The sequence below is a fragment of the Oncorhynchus nerka genome, linkage group LG18 (assembly GCF_034236695.1).
Source record: "Oncorhynchus nerka isolate Pitt River linkage group LG18, Oner_Uvic_2.0, whole genome shotgun sequence".
NCBI lineage: Eukaryota > Metazoa > Chordata > Actinopteri > Salmoniformes > Salmonidae > Oncorhynchus > Oncorhynchus nerka.
Window position 1 is genome coordinate 28,929,304 of NC_088413.1, and position 23,072 is coordinate 28,952,375.

A 23,072-nucleotide genomic window follows, 5' to 3' on the forward strand; every position below is an offset into this window, starting at 1 on the left:
GCAGTATTACTTTAGTGCGTTGTTGCAAACAAGATGCATGTTTTGGAATATCTTTTCATTCTTTCATTTGGGATAGTACTGTGGAGTAAATACAATGTTGTTGATCCATCTTCAGTTTTCTCCTATCACAACCATTCAACTCTGTAAGTCACAATTGGCCTCATGGTGAAATTCCTGGGCGGTTTCCTTTCTCTCGAGCAACTGAGTTAGGAAGGACTGTATCTTTGTAGTGACTGGGTGTATTGATACACCATCTGAAAAGTTACTAATAACTTCACCATGTTCAAAGGGATATTGAATGTCTGCTTTTTTTTACTCATCTACCAACAGGTGTCCTTCTTTGCGAGGCATTGGAAAACCTTCCTGGTCTTTGTGGTTGAATCTGTGTTTGAAATTCTCTACTCGGCTGAGGGATCTTACAGATAATTGTATGTGTGGGGTACAGAGATGAGGTAGTCAATCCAAAAATTATGTTAAACACTATTATTGCACACAGAGTGAGTCCATGCAACTTATTTTGTGATTTGTTAAGCACATTTTTTCTCTTGAACTTATTTAGGCTTGCCATAACAAAGGAGTTGATTACTTGTTGACTCAAGAGATTTCAGCTCTTCATTCCTAATTAATTTGTTTAAAAAAATGTAAAGCATCATTTCACTTTGACATTATGGGGTATCGTGTGTAGGCCAGTGACAAAAACTCTAAATTTAAACCATTTTAAATTCAGGCTGTAACACAACAAAATGTGGAAAAAGTCAAGGGGTGTTGAATAAATTCTGAAGGCCCTGTAGGTGGTGTGTCATGCCAAGTGCATTGACTATGCCCAAATACACCACCCACGTCTACTGTCCAGCGCCCACAAAGCAGCTTCCAGATCAAAGATGAGAGATAGTCCCCGTAAGTCAACATCTGATCTGTCCGTCTAATGACATTGTTGGGGTTTGGCTGTGTACATACCAATAGTGACTAAATATACAGCATCCACACTCTGCAGGATGTCATTTAGAAAGAGATGTCACTCTCAAGTACACATACTACAAGAAAAGTACAGGATGCCAGGCTTATGAGTGAAACCATTGTGTAACCAAAAAACAATGGTAGAGGGATTAGGAAATATGAACCCAGGAAAGCATTAACCCTCAGCAACAACCCTCTGTTCTCTCCTCAGTGTCGACTTCGACCACTGACATCATCTCTTCAGTAACATATCTCATTTCACCTAGATAATGGGCCAGAATTCACTAAGCTGACAGCTTGATAATGGGAGACAATAAATTGCTCACAACCACAAAATACATGTAGCGATACCCTGCTAGGCTAGCTAACTCAAGACCTTTCAAAATCACCTGCCACTGTTGACGGTAAGTGGGCTGTCAGCGTGAGGCACAAACACACACACACACACGCACGCACGCACGCACACACACACACACACACACACACACACACACACACACACACACACACACACTTGGAATGTGTCTGATGGAATGTCAATAGCTGTATAATACGTTCACACACGAGAGAAGTACTAACAATGCCCAATATCTTATATTGTCTGGAAGGCACTACTTAAGTTTTATTTCTCATACAAAGGGTATATTGGCAAGGGTTAATTCCACAAATTCAATTCCCTTTCCCTGTAAATTACATTTACAGTTTTTTCCAACTGCTTACGCACAAAATCTTTTCATGTCACACGATTTTTGAAACCTCTCACTCAAAGTGCAAAACTACACACCAAATGTGAAAAACCATAAGCTATTTATCAGCCTTTGACTCAGTTGTCAATTGCATAAAACACTTTTTTCAAAATACTACACACAAGTCTCAACCTAAAACACAAAAATCTAACAGGAAGTGACTTGCTTTCCTTTTCCAAACACAACCAATCAAAATGCTACACTTATTCACCAGGTCACACACACACTCCTCACATGTGCAAACACTAATAGCTTAACGGTTCACTAACCAATCACTGCTTTACTGTAGTATAGGCCTATAAATAGGTCAAAGGTCAGATTACCTGTTTTGAACAATGGATGCCAACAATGGACAGAGAACAAGAGGAGTAGGAGGGAGAGGAAGAGGACGAGGGCAAAGAAGAGAAGGAAGGAGAGGCATCTCTAATGAGATTAGGGCAAAATTTGTTGATCATGTGATCAACCACGGTTTGACCATGAGAGAGGCTGGACTGAGAGTCCACCCCAATTTGAGTCGATTTACAGTGGCGTCCATAATTCGAACCTTCAGAAATGAGAACAGGTATGCAACTATCTAATGACTATTTTAGCATTACAGTAATGTACTGTAAAATACGTATGACTTCATAGTATTGCATAAACATTTGTAACTCTAAGCCATCCATTTACTGCACTGCATTGAATGAATGAGGTTTGTTATCATGCTGTACTACATTTTGTTGTACTTTGTTTACAGTTCCTATGCTGAACACATACTGTGTTTGAATTATGTACAGAGTGGAAAGGCAAAGACATCATGGAGGACGAGGACGCTTGTTTACAGATGTACAAGAGACTGCAATTATAAATATGGTCTATGTGGGGACATAGAGGTTGCCTCTGTCCAAGGTTGGATACGCCATGCTAGGAGATACTTCCCTCGATGTTTGGCAAGAGAAAACCTATCTTGTGATGTGGACGAAGTATCGTGGCCAGACTCAGGCCGGAGAAGAGATGAAGCGTAGCTTACCACTGGTGATCCCCCCCCCCTACCAATTCCTGGACTGATCCCCCGGGACCCCACACACACAATTGTGTTCTTTACTGTATTCTAAAGAATATACTTTTGGTTTACATATGTTTATGGTTTTGTTGTATGCTACTGTATACAACTGTAATGTTTGGCCTAATAAATATGTTCTGTTTCTACATTGCATTGGTGTTTACAGTGTACTTGTTACCCCTCTCAGCAGATTACTTTCACTGTAGAACATTGTATTGAAATATAGATATAAGCCTATGAAAGACCAAAGAGCTTTAGATTTAGAACAACAGTGTTTACATGCTATATCCAAAAATGTACTATTATGAAAGCAGTGTTTGCCATTTGATGCAAATGCTTCATTCTGACATGTGTTTATGGCATTTTGAATGCAGTGTTACATTTTGAAGGAGATGTGAGGCATTTTGCATTTTGTGTGTGCAGTTTTGGGAATTGTGTGTAGAGTTTTGAAAAAAAGGAGACAGTTTTGAAAACTTGTGTAAGCAGTTGGAAAAAACTGTAATTTAACTCATATTCTAGGCCAGTCATTGAATTCAGATAATTCAATTCCTCTCAATTTCAATGTTAGCTAAATTCCAATAATTAAATTCCCAATTTATTATATTTTCCCCAACAATTTCACGAATTCCAATTCCAATGCATTTGTACATTGGGAAATGTACAAATAGAGAATTCCCAATTCAATTAAATTCCAAAGATGTTTTTTAAATTTCAATTCACACAGTTCAAACTGTCTAGTTACAATTAATTTCCAATTTTATAACTTAAAGATCGTTGAAATTCAAATTGAATTCAAATTAAATTCTCGACTTCATGAGTGAATTCCTTAATTGAATTTAAATGTCCAATTAAATTTGAATTGACCCCAACCCTGATATTGGCATTGCCTATAGGGCAAATCCAGATGCATCCCTCTATTCCGCTTGGTTGCTTTCTTTCACACACACAAGACTGCTCTTGCTTTTTAAATCTCTCAGTTCAACATCTTTAATTTAGCATTGATTCCAAAACAAAGGGCTGTCAGTCACTATAATTACAGGTTAAATATAACGATTAAACCCCCCACTATTGGACAATTGCATGTTCTGTCTGCGTGAATTACACACACAACACACACACACACACACACACACACACACACACACACACACACACACACACACACACACACACACACACACAGGCTTGATTACTTCTTGAATCCAAACCGCCCATTTTGACCCCTAACAGCATTTGTCACTGATCAGGTTGCTTAGGGGAGTTATTGGATGGTAGTACTGTAGATTGGAAGGGCAGGGCCAAGCACACACGTAATCCACACACACCCGGAGAGCCTCCAACTCAGCAAAACATCTTCACACACCCTGAGAGCCTCCAATTCAGCAAAACATTTTCACATACCCTGAGAGCCTCCAACTCTGCAATAGATCTTCACACACCCTGAGAGTCTCCAACTCTGCAATACATCTTCACACACCCTGAGAGTCTCCAACTCTGCAATACATCTTCACACACCCTGAGAGTCTCCAACTCTGCAATACATCTTCACACACCCCGAGAGCCTCCAACTCTGCAATACATCTTCACACACCCTGAGAGCCTCCAACTCAGCAATACATCTTCACACACCCTGATAGCCTCCAACTCAGCAATACATCTTCACACACCCTGAGAGCCTCCAACTCTGCAATACATCTTCACACACCCTGAGAGCCTCCAACTCTGCAATGCATCTTCACAAACCCCGAGAGCCTCCAACTCAGCAATACATCTTCACACACCCTGAGAGCCTCCAACTCTGCAATACATCTTCACACACCCTGAGAGCCTCCAACTCAGCAATACATCTTCACACACCCTGAGAGCCTCCAACTCAGCAATACATCTTCACACACCCTGAGAGCCTCCAACTCAGCAATACATCTTCACAAACCCCGAGAGCCTCCAACTCTGCAATACATCTTCACACACCCTGAGAGCCTCCAACTCAGCAATACATCTTCACAAACCCCGAGAGCCTCCAACTCTGCAATACATCTTCACAAATGCACATGTAACATAAGTAATTCCTTCAAGTCATGCAGTCTTGGCTGAGACCTGAAGACTTGTGTCTTGTTAGTTTCCCCATTGAATTCCTTGGCTCACATAGTGTGGCTCACAGACAACCCGGTTTTAAAACCAGTCGGGCACACACTCAAACATAGCCACGCAAGCCCTCCCAACCTATCACAAACACTCACACACACTTCATTTAATCCATTTACTTAATGCTTCCATATCTGTCTGAAATATATCTGTCTGCACAATAGACTGATTTTGTGTGTGTGTGTGTGTGTGTGTGTGTGTGTGTGTGTGTGTTCCTGACTGGGGCTCCACAACATCAATACCAACCTCAGCCAGTCGAGCAATCAATCCATCAGCCAGGACTGATGGGCTCCCTGGGACATCGATATAGAGCACGACTCTGCCATCATATCTCTGACAATTTAATATCCTCTTCTACAGCACGTTAGCCTCACATCAACCATCTGAGGCAGAAAACACAGATCTAATCATACCAGGGCTAAAAACAAACATAGACTAGAGTCCATTGCCTTGGTACTGTGACAAGTCTTCCGTTGGGCTGTTTGGTGATGCGAGAGCGCTAGAGAGGCAGAGAGATAGAGAGGTAGAGAGAAAGAGAGAGAGAGAGAATCTCTTCAGATGTACTGTATCGAGTGAATTCGAGTGAAATGTCCATGATGTCTGATGTCAGAAAGATCTTTCCTCGTGAGAAAGAGAGTGAGGGGGACATGTGTTACATGCTGTCTCTACTGTAGTCCCTCTCTTAGTGGATGGTTTCTCCCTGATCTGGCTTCTTCAGAACACAGCAGGTAATACAAGACGGCAGGTAATAAAAGGCTGTGTATGTCTAACCTCCCACATGAAAAAATACTACAGTTTACTATAGAATACTACAGTACTACTAGTATACTGTAGAATACTATAATGCACATTGTACTTTCCCTCGATCATGTGTAGTACTTACTATAGCATATTCTAGTATACTGTAGAATACTATGGTAAATACTACAGTATTATCCACCAAAACAACACTGTAGCAAATACTACAGTTATGTCAGCAAAAACATTCATGTTTTTTTAAACTATAGTAAATACTACAGTATTTAACTAGCATATACCCTACCCATCCCTCCCCCATATCCCAATGTGTGCCACACATGAGTGAGAAATATATTGTGTTCCCTACAGGTTATAGAAAAGAGCAGAAGCTCTGAACTATCCATTCAGACCAGGCCCCCAGTGTACGGTATAATGCATTTATAATGCATTTATGTTGACAAAAACTCACAATAATGACTTGAGTCACCTTAATTTGTGCATGGAAAACTTTTGCGTCAATATCTCTCTCTGTGAGTTTATTTACTTTCAGAGTCAACCCACAAGATGAGCAGTTTGTCTCAGAAATGACCCACAGCTACTGATTCATTTCTTTCGTAAACATAAAGCCACAAGAATACAAACCACCTCCCTAGTCTTATCGCCATAGCGATGCTCTAGTCTCTCTAGCCTAGTGATACACAGTCAAAAAAATAATTCCTTGTGAAGTCTAATTGCTACCAGGTATATTTAAAGCCTCCCTCCAGATCCTTGCTTCCTTCTCATCCGCCTGCATATGAAGCAGGCTCACACTAAACTCCTCTTGGGCCTTACCCGCCTGGTTTTCAGTGCCTATCAAATGCACAGCGCGATTCACCATTACGATGTATAACGCCAGTTTGACTGCCGCCTCAACCACCGAAGAAGAAGCCATTCAGATCTGCTCCAGCGGGGTATGTTACATATTATGGTGGGAAAAAGATTTGGGATTATGTGATAATTGTTTCTATATATATCTAAGACTTCTTATATGCAGAAAAAAAAGCTCGCTGTTCATATCATTCAGCCGGCCAAAGAGATATCCAGTCTGAGAGACAAATAGTATTTGACGTCGTATTGTGGTCGTAAATTACTGCCTTCCCTTTCCCTTAGCTCCAGCCAGGCCTCTCCCTTGTCTGATTAGAATGACTAGTGACAAAACAGCGGGCCTTCGCTGGCGTTTCTCATCTTCTGCGACGTGTTCTCCTCTCCAGAGTGTCAGTTTGTTTTCTTGTTCCCACAAGGACATTACAATGAGGGTCATGCCTGTCACACACACACGCACAAAGACACACATACAATAAGATGCACACACACGCTGAGTGGACACTAGGCTGACACTGGGCCAACCCTCCAACCCCTCAGGCAACATGCCAGCATGACCTTGCACCATTCCCCCTTGCCCCTTGTGTCAACCTTGCGTGTCACGGACGAAGGGGATGACAACTCAAGGGGGGTGACACCGGAATGGCCTGCCTCACAAGAGAACGCGACAGGCTGCAGCCCAGCTGTTTGGGATTCGCTCAAATGGCAGAGTCACAGGCACAGCCACGGGTAAAGAGATGGCTGCGGAGTGGCACGACATGATTATTTTGGGCTAACCGCCTGGCCCTTTCGCTTGCTTGCTCACTCGCTCACTGACCCTACCTCCTCGGGTCATGCAGTTGTATGGAAGTAAGTAAAGAAGAAAAACTACCCAGGTTGGGTTAGATTCCATTGTTTTCTAGTATCTTTGTAGAACTCATATAACAAGCTGTCGGGAGAACTGCTTCAGTGTCCAGTTCACTCGATTTCTAAAAGCTAAAGGGTGAAATAAAGGTCTGCTTGGGAATCTTTTGGCAGTGTGCCATATGACAAAGCCCAGTGTGTGTGTGTGTGTGTGTGTGTATGTGTGTGTGTGTGCATGTATCTATGTGTGTGTGTTCAGTGCAGCCATGCCTGGCCCTGACTTACTCTTGATGTGCTCACTCAGTCAACTCAGTAGGCCACTGAACACTGGGCTATACACTCTACCACTTGGTTATCTACAGAACACAGAGGGGTTGAATCACTGTCAACACAAAAACATATCCTCTGTCAAAAGAGGGGCTTTCTTCGACTTAATATTAACATTGTTCCTGTATTTGTCTCCACATTCTACACGGGTGAGTTGGGTTTAAATGAGCTAAGGCATTATTAACCTCTTTATGTCAAAACCATCATGAATCCTGTTATCTTAAGAACATAATGTTTATTGCATTAAAATAATGTTTCATCATAATTCAAGAAGAAAACACTATTTTCATGCAATAAACATTATGTTCTTAAGATAATAGGATTAATATATATATAGATAATAGGATTTATAAATCCTATTATCTATATATACGTATATATATAACTTTTTCCATATTTTGTTATGTTTTACAACCTTATTCTAAAATGGAATAATGACAAACCAAAAACAGGTTTTTAGAAACTGAAATATCACATTTACATAAGTATTCAGACCATTTACTCAGCGATTACACAGCGATTACAGCCTCAAGTCTTCTTGGGTTTGACGCTACATGTTTGGCACACCTGTATTTGGGGAGTTTCTTCCATTCTTCTCTGCAGATCCTCTCAAGCTCTGTCAGGTTGGATGGGGAGCTTCCCTCCACAGCTATTTTCAGGTCTCTCCAGAGAAGTTCGATCAGGTTCATGTCCGGGTTCTGGCTGGGCCACTCAAGAACATTCAGAGACTTGTCCCGAAGCTACTCCAGCATTTTCTTGGCTGGGTGCTTAGGGTTGTTGTCCAGGTGGAAGGTGAACCTTCGCCCCAGTTTGAGGTCCTGTGTGCTCTGAAGCAGGTTTTCATCAAGGATCTGTCTGTACTTTGCTCCGTTCATCTTTTCCTCGATCCTAACTAGTCTCCCATTCCCTGCAGTTGAAAAACATACCCACAGCAGGATGCTGCCACCACCATGCTTCACCGTAGAGATGGCGCCAGGTTTCTTCCAGACGTGACCCTGACCAAGGCCCTTCTCCCCCGACTTCTCAGTGTGGCCAGGTGACCAGCTCTAGGAAGAGTCTTGGTGGTTCCAAACGTCTTACATTTAAGAATGATGGAGGTCACTGTGTTCTTGGGGACCTTCAATGCTGCAGACATTTTTTGGTACACTTCCCCAGGTCCGAGTCTCAAAGCAATCCTGTCTCGGAGCTCGACGGACAATTATTTCGACCTCATGGCCTGGTTTTTGCTGTGACATGCACTGTCAACTGTGGGACCTTATATAGACAGGTGTGTGCCTTTCCAAATCATGTCCAATCAATTGAATGTACCACAGGTGGTCTCCAATCAAGTCGTAGAAACATCTCAAGGATGATCAATGGAAACAGGAAGCACCTTGAGCTCAATTTTGAGTCTCATAGAAAAGTGCTTGAATAATTATGTAAATAAGGTATTTCTGTATATAAAAAATATATAAAAACCTGATTTTGCTTTGTCATTATGGTGAACTGTGTGTAGATTGATGATTTTTTCCCCCCATTTTAGAATAAGGCTGTAAAGTAACAAAAAGTGGAAAAAGTCAAGGGGTCTGAATACTTTCCAAATGCAGTGTGTGTGTGTGTGTGTGTGTGTGTGTGTGTGTGTGTGTGTATATATATATATATATATATATATATATAATGTCTGTGTGTGCATGCAAAGCATTAGCATTAAGCTAGTGCTGCCATGCAGTGAAATCAGGCCTGAATGTTTCTGCTCCAGATCCTCCATAGCTCTGAGATAACTTAAATAAACATAGTTTTAAGCAGCTTACTAGGCCAGCTAGCTGCTTCTGCTTTGCTCTGAAGATTTTCACCCAGCGAAAAGACAGAGAAAGGGAGAGAACAGGGAGAGAGAGGGAAGATAAAGACAGAGGGTGGGGGGGGGGGGGGGGAGACAGAGTGCCCATTCAGAGAGACGGGGGAGAAAGAGAGAGAAAATAACTTCAAGAAAGAAAAGAGCATTGGGGCAACGAGCGAAGCGTCCGGCAAACGTCATCAATAACTCAACGCTTCCCCTCCTTAATCTATCTGTTAAAATACAAGCCAGTGACACAAGGCCGACGGAGGGGGGAAGAAGGAAGCGCATCGAGTTAAAGACCCACAGATTCTCCTCTCTCTCTCTCTTCGCAGAGAGAGTTATTACCGAGAGTCAGAGAGCCAGCGGCGTCAAGCGTACGGCTTCTATGTGCTAATGTAGTCAATGGTAAAACATAATGGATGTGTCCCTAAGCAGGGCAAATCAGACACTGAAAAACATAGAATGGAATCGTCCCAAAGCACACATTCAAGTAGAGTTAGAATGGCAGAGCCACTGCTGGAGCATAGAAACTGTGAGTTAGAGGGGAGACATAAAAGTATGTTATAGAATTGTCCCAAAGCACACCTGGAAGTATAGCTACAGTATAATGGAGCAGAGGAACTATGGCTGGGCCCTGGTCAAAATAAGTGCACTCTATATAGGGAATAGACCAAGACTATAAATGAGCAGCTATCTGTGCCCCGGCGGGTAGTGTAGATGCCCGCCTCATGCCCCTTGCCCTGCACCCGGAACATTCCGCTCCAGCGAGCAGCCAGTGAGTCGCCCTATCTGGAGAGAGAGGGCACAGATGTGGTTTCACATCTGCCCTAGCATCATGTAGGGGGGTGAGAAGACGTTTATATTGTCGTATTCACTCAAACATCAAGTACCATGCAGATGTATATTTACTTAGCTATCTGTATATCTCAGAGTTAAAGCTCAAGTAGGAAGAGGGAAATGTCCAATTGACTCAGACAGGCAGGCTCAAGGGAATGTACAGTAGCTAGCTGGTGTAGATATGCAAGGCAAAAATCCATAGTGCCTCTTGTAAACCATCTCATGTTAATACAGGCCAAGTCAGTGAAACGAGCCATCAAGCAGACCGTTGCTCTTTTCCCTCTCATATCCAGAACCTTACATCACAGTCACATGTATCTCAAAGAAAACCATCCAGCTGCATACTAGTGTTTTAGATTAGAGCGTCCACTGGGACACCAGCCAGACAATGTTAAAAGTGTTGTTAGTTCGATGGCAGCAGGCGGATATCTACCAGAGCTTAGATCATAACCACACCTTCAAACCTCCTTAAAGCTTTATAACAGTGCTTTAGAAGAGCCACTATCAGGCTTTGTGAGTGTTGGTAGTTCTAGCAGGCAGATATCTATCTTCCAGGGCTTATCTCATGTGACATAGTTGGTAGTTCTAGCAGGCAGATATCTATCTTCCAGAGCTTATCTCCTGGGACATGGTTGATAGTTCTAGCAGGCAGATATCTATCTTCCAGGGCTTATCTCATGTGACATAGTTGGTAGTTCTAGCAGGCAGATATCTATCTTCCAGGGCTTATCTCATGTGACATAGTTGGTAGTTCTAGCAGGCAGATATCTATCTTCCAGAGCTTATCTCCTGGGACATGGTTGATAGTTCTAGCAGGCAGATATCTATCTTCCAGGGCTTATCTCCTGGGACATGGTTGATAGTTCTAGCAGGCAGATATCTATCTTCCAGGGCTTATCTCCTGGGACATGGTTGACATTTCTAGCAGGCAGATATCTATCTTCCAGGGCTTATCTCCTGGGACATGTTTGGTAGTTCTAGCAGGCAGATATCTATCTTCCAGAGCGTTTCTCCTGGGACCTCCATGTCAGAGCACAGTGACCATGTGAGCGCTATGACATATTTTAAAACGGGTTGTTTGGACCCCGGAAGCCGATTGGTTGAAAGCAGGGAGTTATAGCACCACAATCCCCAAATTATCCAGGTAATGCCTGTTAACAGTTCCATTAGATTGATCAATGCACATCCACTTTCCCACAGCCCCGGCAGTCAATTTATAAGCTTAATCTCCCGTGGAAAAAAAGTGTCTAGACAGTATTTCACCATGCTACCAGGCTAGCGTTTGGTTTGCAACCGTTGGGATTTGTCTAAACCTTGCTGTCTGCCTCTGACCTCCGGAACAATGTTGCACTTTTTTATGATCTCCACTGTGCCATGCATATGAACGTGATGAGACTTCTCTGATCCACGCCAATTCATTTATCAGGATCATTAATGGATATATGCAAAGAATTGGCAATGTAAACGAAGGTAAAACAAATGAAAGTGCACATAGTTGGCTGTCATTTCAGCTGCTTGGTGTGATTTACTGGGCTAGCTAGCAAAGGAGAAGTAGCTCGCATGCATAGATAATGTGGTTGTTTAGCAACAAAACCGACGCGTAGCGCAACTATGGGGCAAAACAGAAGGGTTGGAATAGATTGTTTTATTTGATTTATTACATTTTGCATTGTCTATATGCACACACACAGGATTCTACACACTCACTGACACTCCAACACACACATAACATGCTCACACATTTATGCTGACTATATACACACACACACGCACACGCACACACACACACACACTCATATATCCTGATGCCTAGTCACCTTACCCCTACACATACAGTGGGGCAAAAAACGTATTTAGTCAGCCACCAATTGTGCAAGTTCTCCCTCTTAAAAAGATGAGAGGCCTGTAATTTTCATCTTAGGTACATGTCAACTATGACAGACAAAATTAGAAAAAAAATCCAGAAGATCACATTGTAGAATTTTTTATGAATTTATTTGCAAATTATGGTGGAAAATAATAATTTGGTCAATAACAAAAGTTTATCTCAATACTTTGTTATATACCCTTTGTTGGCAATGACAGAGGTCAAACATTTTCTGTAAGTCTTCACAAGGTTTTCACACACTGTTGCTGGTATTTTGGCCCATTCCTCCATGCAGATCTCCTCTACAGCAGTGATGTTTTGGGGCTGTTGCTGGGCAACACGGACTTTCAACTCCCTCCAAAGATTGTCTATGGGGTTGAGATCTGGAGACTGGCTATGCCACTCCAGGACCTTGAAATGCTTCTTACGAAGCCACTCCTTCGTTGCCCAGGCGGTGTGTTTGGGATCATTGTCATGCTGAAAGACCCAGCCACGTTTCATCTTCAATGCCCTTGCTGATGGAAGGAGGTTTTCACTCAAAATCTCACGATACATGGCCCCATTCATTCTTTCCTTTACACGGATCAGTCGTCCTGGTCCCTTTGCAGAAAAACAGCCCCAAAGCATGATGTTTCCACCCCCATGCTTCACAGTAGGTATGGTGTTTTTTGGATGCAACTCAGCATTCTTTGTCCTCCAAACACGACGAGTTGAGTTTTTACCAAAAAGTTATATTTTGGTTTCATCTGACCATATGAAATTCTCCCAATCTTCTTCTGGATTATCCAAATGCTCTCTAGCAAACTTCAGACGGGCCTGGACATGTACTGGCTTAAGCAGGGGGACACGTCTGGCACGGCATGATTTCAAATCAAATTGTATTTGTCACTAATTTGTAAGTCGCTCTGGATAAGAGCGTCTGCTAAATGACTTAAATGTAATGTAACATACACATGGTTAGCAGATGTTAATGCAAGTGTAGCGAAATGCTTGTGCTTCTAGTTCCGACAATGCAGTAATAACCAACATGTAATCTAACTAACAATTCCAAAAGTACCACCTTATACACACAAGTGTAAGGGGATAAAGAATATGTACATAAAGATATATGAATTAGTGATGGTACAGAGCGGCATAGGCAAGATACAGTAGATGGTATCGAGTACAGTATATACATATGAGATGAGTATGTAAACAAAGTGGCATAGTTAAAGTGGCTAGTGATACATGTATTACATAAAGATGCAGTAGATGATATAGAGTACAGTATATACGTATACACATGAGATGAATAATGTAGGGTATGTAAACATTATATTAGGTAGCATTGTTTAAAGTGGCTAGTGATATATTTTACATCATTTCCCATTATTAAAGTGGCTGGAGTTGACTCAGTGTGTTGGCAGCAGCCCCTCAATGTTAGTGGTGGCTGTTTAACAGTCTGATGGCCTTGAGATAGAAGCTGTTTTTCAGTCTCTCGGTCCCAGCTTTGATGCACCTGTACTGACCTTGCCTTCTGGATGATAGCGGGGTGAACAGGCAGTGGCTCGGGTGGTTGTTGTCCTTGATGATCTTTATGGCCTTCCTGTAACATCGGGTGGTGTAGGTGTCCTGGAGGGCAGGTAGTTTGCCCCCGGTGATGCATTGTGCAGACCTCACTACCCTCTGGAGAGCCTTACGGTTGTGGGCGGAGCAGTTGCCGTACCAGGCGGTGATACAGCCCGCCAGGATGCTCTCGATTGTGCATCTGTAGAAGTTTGTGAGTGCTTTTGGTGACAAGCCAAATTTCTTCAGCCTCCTGAGGTTGAAGAGGCGCTTCTGCGCCTTCTTCACGATGCTGTCTGTGTGTGGACCAATTCAGTTTGTCTGTGATGTGTATGCCGAGGAACTTAAAACTTGCTACCCTCTCCACTACTGTTCCATCGAAGTGGATAGGGGGGTGTTCCCTCTGCTGTTTCCTGAAGTCCACAATCATCTCCTTAGTTTTGTTGACACCAGAAAAGATTTGAGTCCCTGGCGGCGTAGTGTTTTACTGATTGTAGGCTTTGTTACTTTGGTCCCAGCTATCTGCAGGTCATTCACTAGGTGTGGTTCTGGGATTTTTGCTCACCGTTCTTGTGATCATTTTGACCCCATGGGATGAGATCTTGCGTGGATCCCCAGATCGAGGGAGATTATCAGTGGTCTTTTCTGGTGTCCTTTGACAGCTCTTTGGTCTTGGCCATAATGGAGTTTGGAGTGTGACTGTTTGAGGTTGTGGACGGGTGTCTTTTATACTGATAACAAATTCAAACAGGTGCCATTAATACAGGTAAAGAGTGGAGGACAGAGGAGCCTCTTAAAGAAGAAGTTACAGGCCTGTGAGAGCCAGAATTTTGCTTGTTTGTAGGTGACCAAATAGTTATTTTCCACCATAATTTGCAAATAAATTCATTTAAAATCCTACAATGTGATTTTCTGTTTCTTCTAATTTTGTCTGTCATAGTTGAAGTGTACCTATGATGAAAATTACAGGCCTCTCTCATATTTTTAAGTGGGAGAACTTGCACAATTGGTGGCTGACTAAATACCTTTTTGCCCCACTGTATCTACCTCTATCACTCCAGTATCCCTGCACATTGTAAATGTGGTATTGGAACTGACCCTGGATATAGCTTCTTACTTTCTCGTGTCCTTATGTCTTCTTCTTATTTCTCGTGTGTTTTTGTTCTACCTTGTTCTTTTTAGTGCTACATTGATATTGATTACTGCATTGTTGGGTTTGGAGTTTGCAATAAAGGCATTTCACTGTACTTGTACACGTGACATTAAAACTTGAAATATGTAAATTAGATGTTGTCTCTGATGTTTATTGAAAACATAAATATATTTGCACAAAGAGCACTTGTTGTCTCTCAAAATATGTCATTACAGTTGTTGGTTAGCTAGCCAGCACTTTTTTTAGGCATATTAGCATAGACGTGACATCTGTCAAAACAAGTCATGGTTTCGAGAAAAATATAAAACGAGCTGAAACGAACCACCTACGACTCCACACATTGCAGCTTCTTGTCATTGTCTCTAGCTATCTGGCCATCCAGAATCACAACAACACACGGCCTTCTGCCCCATTGAAGCACACGCATCATTTTTGTGACGTTGTCAGCTAACCCGTCTATAGCTGCATGCCAGTGATTAGCATCACTACCCACTGTAAATAGAATGGATAGAATGAACAACCAGCCCATTTGGCGAGCAACTTCACAATCTCAGAACTAACCACTGACTTTTGCCCGCACTATTTTGTATGGTGGAAAAATTCATTTACAAATGTACTTTTTTTATATGTGGACAACCATTTTATAAAAGCAATAAGGCCCAAGAAACAACTCCCATCTAAGGGTTGTAACTACCATCTAAGGGCTGTAACTCCCATCTAAGGGCTGTAACTCCCATCTAAGGGCTGTAACTACCATCTAAGGGCTGTAAACTCCCTCCTAAGGGCTGTAACTCCCATCTAAGGGCTGTAACTACCATCTAAGGGCTGTAACTCCCATCTAAGGGCTGTAACTCCCATCTAAGGGCTGTAACTCCCCCCTAAGGACTGTAACTCCCTCCTAAGGGCTGTAACTCCCTCCTAAGGGCTGTAACTCCCATCTAAGGGCTGTAACTACCATCTAAGGGCTGTGACTACCATCTAAGGGCTGTAACTCCCATCTAAGGGCTGTAACTACCATCTAAGGGCTGTAACTCCCTCCTAAGGGCTGTAACTCCCATCTAAGGGCTGTAACTCCCATCTAAGGGCTGTAACTCCCATTTAAGGGCTGTAACTACCATCTAATGGCTGTAACTACCATCTAAGGGCTGTAACTACCATCTAAGGGCTGTAACTATCATCTAAGGGCTGTAACTACCATCTATGGGCTTCGCCTCGGGAGTTATCTTATGACAATCCCCAGGTTCTCATGCCTTATTTCTTACTGGAGACCCTGTCAGGCCTGTCCAGCACCTTGTCACAGGCCACTCACTCAATCGCCCTGATACAGAGGGTAGAGTCACTGTGTGTGTGAGTGTGTGTATGTGTTTGTGTGTGTAAGACACAACCAGGGTTATATGAGTCAGCAAGCCAGTGTGGCCACATTCATGACAACCAATAAAGTGCAGGGGCCAGAGAGACAGCAGGCACCCACACGACCAACTAAGACACACACAATCGCACACAAGCGCACACCATTCAAAACCAATTTCAACCCTTAGTGCTCATCACTTTTCCCCAAAACATAGATTGCCGGTCACAACATCCAGCTTTTATTGTCACATCTTGTATTCTTCCACAATGGATTGATACACGCCTACGTCCCAAATGACACCCTATTCGCTATATGGTGAACTGCTTTTGACATAGGGCTCTGATCAAAAGTTGTTCACTATAGTGAAAAGGTTGCCATTTGGGATGTAGGCTAATACACTAAGGCTGTTTTTACAGAGACAGCTCAATTCTGATATTTTTTTCCAGCTATTGGTCTTTCGACCAATCTCTTCCGATCTTTCCACATCAGATCTTTTTCAGAGCTGATCGGATTGGTCAAAAAGACCAAATGAAATCAAATCACATTTGATTTAACACGTGCTTCATAAACAACAGGTGTGGACTAACAGTGAAATGCTTACTTACGGGCCCGTCCCAACAATGCAGAGAGAAAGATTTAGAACATAATAGAACAAGTAATAACACAAGGAATAAATCCACAATGAGTAACGATAACTTGGCTATATACACGGGATACCAGTACCAAGTTGACGGGTAGGGATACGAGGTAATTGAGATAGATATGTACAATTAGGTAGGGGTAAAGTGACTAGGCAACAGGATAGATAATACGCAGTAGCAGCAGTGTATGTGATGAGCCAAAAAAGTTAGTCTAGGTAGCTGTTAACTATTTAACTATTTAGCAGTCTTCTGGCTTAGGGGTAGAAGCTGTTCAGGGTTCTGTTGGTTCCAGACTTGGTGCATTGGTACCACTTGCAGTGCGGTTGCAGAGAGAACAGTCTATGACTTGGGTGGCTGGAGTCTTTGACAATTTTCAGGGCCTCCTTCTGACACCGCCTGGTATAGAGGTGATGGACGGCAGGGAGCTCGGCGGGCCCCCGTGTTGAGGGTCAGCGTGGCGGAGGTGTTTGTCTACTCTCAGCATCTGGGGGCGGCTTGTCAGGAAGTCCAGGATCCAGTTGCAGGGGGAGGTGTCATTAGCTTAGTGATTGAACGGTGAGCTGTAGTCAATGAACAGCCTTCTCACATAGGTTAATTTTGTCCAGGTGGGAGATGGCAGTGTGAAGTGCAATAGAGATTGCGTCATCTGTGGATCTGTTGAGGCGGTATGCAAATTGGAGTGGGTCCAGGGTATCTGGGACGATGGCGTTAATGTGAGCCATGACCAGGCGTTTAAAGCATTTCATGGCTACAGATGTGAGTGCTACGGGGCGGATAGTCATTTAGACAGGTTACCTTGCCGTTCTCGGGCACAGGGTCTATGGTGGTCTGCTTGAAACATGCAGGTATTGTAGACTGAGTCAGGGAGAGGTTGAAAATATCAGTGAAGACACTTGCTAGCTGGTTAGCGATAAGTGAAGAAAAGGCCAGAATTGTGCTGCCTGTGTAAACGTAGCCAAAGAGTATCCAGATAATTGACACCAATTCCAGAGTCCCCAAGGGTTTCTCTGGCATTTACACTTAGAATTGTACACCAAATAGGGGTCAAATGGTTAAAGGTATCTTCCAGCCAACAACACATTACTGTACAGTATTACCATTGGTCAAAGCTCTGTTAGAAGAGATCCTCCAATACATTATGTTCTTATCAGCTGGAGGATGGGAAATGTACTCTTAAACAAACATTGAGACACAGAGGAGTGGGAGGGATTGATATATTATACTGTTTTAATTGCTAAAATCATCAGTCCTTGTTTGCCGTGAGTCCTCAATCCGTGAAGATGTCAGATAAACAATAACCACCCCCACATCCTATAAAGCAGATAATACCACAGTCAGTCAGTCAGTTCATCCATCCATCCATCCATTCATCCACATGTTCAATATCATCAACCTAGCGGATATGATTAACAAAATAAAAGTTAGTCACTGAAAGGAAGATCACTATAATGCCCTGAATGCTGAGAGTTACAGAAGAGCGAGAGAGAGAGAGACAGAGAGAGAGAGAGAGAGAGAGAGACAGAGAGAGAGAGAGAGAGAGAGAGAGACAGATTGAGACAGAGAGAGAGAGCGAGACAGTGTGTGAGAGAGAGAGAGAGAGAGAGAGAGAGAGAGAGAGAGAGAGAGAGAGAGAGAGAGAGAGAGAGAGAGAGCGAGAGACAGAGAGAGACAGTGAGAGAGAGAGAGAGAGAGAGAGAGAGAGAGAGAGAGAGAGAGAGCGAGAGACAGAGAGAGACAGTGAGAAAGAGAGTTCCGCACTACAGAAACCTGACTTCTCAAAACACCCCCACCACTAACAGCAGCACATCTCCCTCTTGACACAGGACCTTAACTGTCAGTGCTGAATAGTACAAAGAGAGAGATGAAGTTGAGTGACAGCAGTCAAGAAGGTGCTTCTTAGTGACCTCAGTATGTTTGGCTGAGCATGGTGTTCGTTTGCACTACCATAGCTGGGATTTGGTTTGATTTCCTGCATGGGACACTAAACATAATTACATGTTCAACTGTTAATCACCTTTGCGCAACAACGTCTGCTAAACAACCATATTATATGATATTATCAGATTACAGATTAAACTGCCTCTAGTGTGCTCTCCCTCCAGTGTGCTCTCCCTCCAGTGTGCTCTCCCTACGATGTCTGATTCCTGCATTGGACACATGTATAAATATTACTAGGTGTTGAACTGTAAATCGTTTAGGATGAATGAGCATATCATCATTACCATATATGACAGTTTCAATAGGTTTCCTCCAGCGTGCTCTCTCTGCGTGGTGTGGCCCGCCTGCGTGTGTCGCCCGCTGGTTGGCACGGTAATGCCCGGTGGGGCGTAGGAACACTCGCTGTTTACCTCGAAGATCATTTAGTAATCCCCACAGGGCAGGCACGTACAGAACGGCAGTGCACGTAAAACAGCGCATGTTAAACTAAACCCAGGGGGATGGATTGGAGGACACAAACAAACATGTACGTGTGTGTGTGTGTGTGTGTGTGTGTGTGTGTGTGTGTGTGTGTGTGTGTGTGTGTGTGTGTGTGTCCCAGTGAGGGCGGCTGGACACACAGTAGATGCACACACCACATGGGTTCTGGTGACATTCATGTCAGATTGTCCGACAGAGGATTTGGAGATTAAGACTCTTTGTTCTAAGTTAATGACTCACTGGGCTGGGCTGAAGAAGTCTAGCTGTTTGCGTTTATCAGTGATTTAGACTCTTTGTCCTAAGTTAATGACTCACTGGGCTGGGCTGAAGAAGTCTATCAGTGTTTATCAGTGTTCCCCAAACCTCTCCTCGGGAACACACAGCCATGTAGCTATACTTATTTGATGTGTATCAGCACTGGTAGCACTTGATTAGTTGAATAAGGTTCCAGTTGTGGAATAAATGAAATAAGTGGAATGGGCTGGGAGTCGGCTGACTCCAGGAGAGGGTTGGGAAAGCCTGGTGTACATGAGTTACTCGCCAAAATATAGTGACTGCCTGCCTAAACGTCCGCAGGGGGACACGAATGAGTCCAAGCATGAAATCTACAGTGAAATATTAAAAGCTCTGCTTTCTAAAAATCCAACTCCCAAAACTCCAGTCTGCCTGTACCATCCTCTCCCTCAGACTGCCATTTTGTAAGCAGTCCAACAACGACATGGATTCAAAAAAACTGATCCTATAAAGAGCCCAAATGGAGGTCATTCAATTTTGAGAAGCAGGACAAAAGTCTTACAAGGCGAACTTCCAGCAGAGCAGAATGATATGTGAGATGCTTTCCAAACATCCCTTTCTTGTCGAGTTGTCAGGAATCCCGCGAAAGTACAAGAGTGTATATAGCCTCGTTGACCAGGGTCCAAAAGTAGTGTACAATGTAAGGAATAGGGTGCCATCTGGGACTCAGATTATATGTGTAATTAGAATCCCGAGGATATATAGGTCAGATGCTTATTCTTGGTTGAGGGGTCTAGGCTTTAAACACTATAAACCCTATAGAAAACTCTCTAGTCTCCTTGGACTCTGAGCTGACACTAAACCAATACACATTGCAGTGTGTGCCAGTCAGGGACATGGCAACAGGCATGGCCTGCATCCCAAATGGTACCCGATAGCCTAAATAGTGTACCACTTTTGACCGCTTACGGTGCCGTTCGGGACACAGCCATGATATCAATAATTCAATACAGGGGGATGCCAGCGGAGGACCATTACTATCACAGACACATCACACGAGAATAATGCGTTGCATCGTTAAATAATGGAGGATGATCGACGGTTCATGTACGGGGCCTTTGAATGAGAAGACTTGTGTTGGTGGTTGGTGATGCACGGCTTGAGTGGGATTAGACTTTGCAGCAATTGCATTACCTCTGTGGCGTTGTACTGTGCTTAGTTGAGAAGGACTCAGGGAAGGAATGAGAGCCGGAGAGAGTATTGAAGTGGGAAGAGAGTATTGAAGTGGGAAGAGAGTATTGAAGTGGGAGGGCTAGAGATATCCTTAGAGAGAGAGAGAGTAGCTATTGAAAGGGGAGTCCAGCCCGCTTACCACGAATAAGATATTGCAACATGCCGTGTGTTTTGTAGCGATGAATGGTCCCGACGGTTTGCTCTGTAGCATAGCTGTTTGTCAAGCCTGACATAATGTCAATTAACATGGCCCTATGACGTGGGTAGACGGTCAAACATGAACCAAACTGACATCTGAACACTGCACTTGGCTTGAGCAAACATATGTGGATCAGACATGTGTAACCTGCTCTCTAGATGGTAAGTAGACTTGGGTATGTGCTTGAGCTGTATCAACATGAAAAGGGCTTTTGTTGTATCTATCAATGTTTCATATCATGTTTCGTGGACACACGTGTATGTATCAGAGAGAGAGAGAGAGAGAGAGAGAGAGAGAGAGAGAGAGAGACATATTAAAGCCCTAATATTTGACCAAATCCAACACACCAGCCTCTCCAGCATGTTGTATTACATAACAAATGACAGTGGCTGGCTGGGACCATAATTGCACTATAAAGATTGTTTCTATGTGAGAAAGCTTATGTTATAACTTGATCTACAAATACCTTCACTTTCACATCCAATAGCCCTTAGTGTTTAAGCATTAATAACTGTCAATCATATAAGGTGTCAATCATATAAGGTGTTACACACACATATATATATATATATATATATAGAATTCTGCTCATTCGGATTGCATGCAAATATACAATTTCTTTTGATAATTCAAGCAGCTTTTTCTTTGATCTCGGCCCAGAAATTCCATGAGATTTCTCGATTACGGCACCTGTTACTGAGAGAAGAGAAATCCTTGTCAGGATCAGATCAGCACACTGAGCATAACGATCGAATTCCTGGGAAACGGGGATTTGAGAAATACGCAGGCAGTTTACAGGGTCTACATTTAATACAGACAGAAATTGAATTCACTTATCACGAATACTAAACGGCGCGTGCATCATGATCGTACCGTTTCTGACTGATTTGTTGAGCAATGGCCAAAATCCCTCGCGGAAGGATCACCACATGTATGTTTGTCGAGATAAAACATCATGAATAGATGACTCTCTTAGAGGCTTTTGTACTTGATATGATTCTTATATCTATGTGCCTGTAGCCCAATCCCAGAATGTGAGAGGAAAATCCACTCCGTATTGAACGCTTACAGTGTTTTAGGGTCATATAGCCTATTTGCGAACCACTCAAGTCATTGGAGCACTCAAAGCACCTAACATTAATCAAACAGTTCGGGAACTTCAACAATCAGTGTGAGTAAATCAAGCCGCGTAATGTTGGCTGCTGCCGAACTCCCTTACCTTAGCAACACAGCTATTTCCCACGCGAAGAATCCCCATACAGCTACAAAGTGCAGCCTTTTCCGCGTCATCTCAAGATTTGAGTTGCATATACATGTACCCGGGAACGCCTCAACTGCCTCTGTTCGCCACTTATGGTAAGACTCTTGACTTTCAGCACCGTGGACAGTGCTCCAACTGATGTCGACACAATCCAACACGCGGCAGGCTCGTGGCGCACGGTAAACGCAAACGCATAACAGTTTCGGAATCCCACATAATACTAATCTACTTCACTACTCATAACTGGACAGGTTTTACCGACCTAGCAACGACACCAACAAGAGAGCATAGTATATTCTGAAATACGACTCTAAAGTAGGAATACCAGTAATTTGGGGTAGCGCTCAGAGGCTGAACAGATTCTTGACACATTCACAACATCTCAGGGGTCTTGAAGAGCCGGGGCATAGAGAGCCCGCCCCAGACGCGCGCGGCACCGGTGACTGACAGCGCATTATTCCACTCGCTCCTATAAATGTTCCAGCAGAGCCACGCTAAAGCTTCAATTAGACAAGCACTGATGTGGAACGTCATTACTGCATGAGCATCCCCCATCTCTTTCTCTCTCTCTCTCGCTCTGTTTCATTGACATATTACAGCACGAATTTGTTGTCATTTATTAGATGTTACTTGTCGAGTTGCTGTCCAGATCAGCCTCATGTGTAAGCAATAGCAGCCATAGCTTACACATTTGTTTAACATTTTTATTTAACCTTTATTTAACCAGGTAGGCTAGTTGAGAACAAGTTCTCATTTGCAACTGCGACCTGGCCAAGATAAAGCATAGCAATTCGACACATACAACAACACAGAGTTACACATGGAATACAATACAATACAGTAGAACAAAAGAAAACA

General features: G+C 43.1%; 1 protein-coding gene across 1 annotated transcript in view; it reads right to left on the bottom strand.

The window, feature by feature from the left end:
• LOC115122622 (glycine receptor subunit alpha-3-like) overlaps positions 1-22,520 on the bottom strand; it is a 111,603-nt gene extending 89,083 nt beyond the window's left edge. The window contains exon 1 of the mRNA XM_065003332.1: positions 22,173-22,520. Coding sequence (XP_064859404.1) covers positions 22,173-22,243 — 71 coding nt within the window. The 5' untranslated portion in view covers positions 22,244-22,520. The remainder of the gene's footprint in view (positions 1-22,172) is intronic.
• Positions 22,521-23,072: the final 552 nt, after the last annotated feature.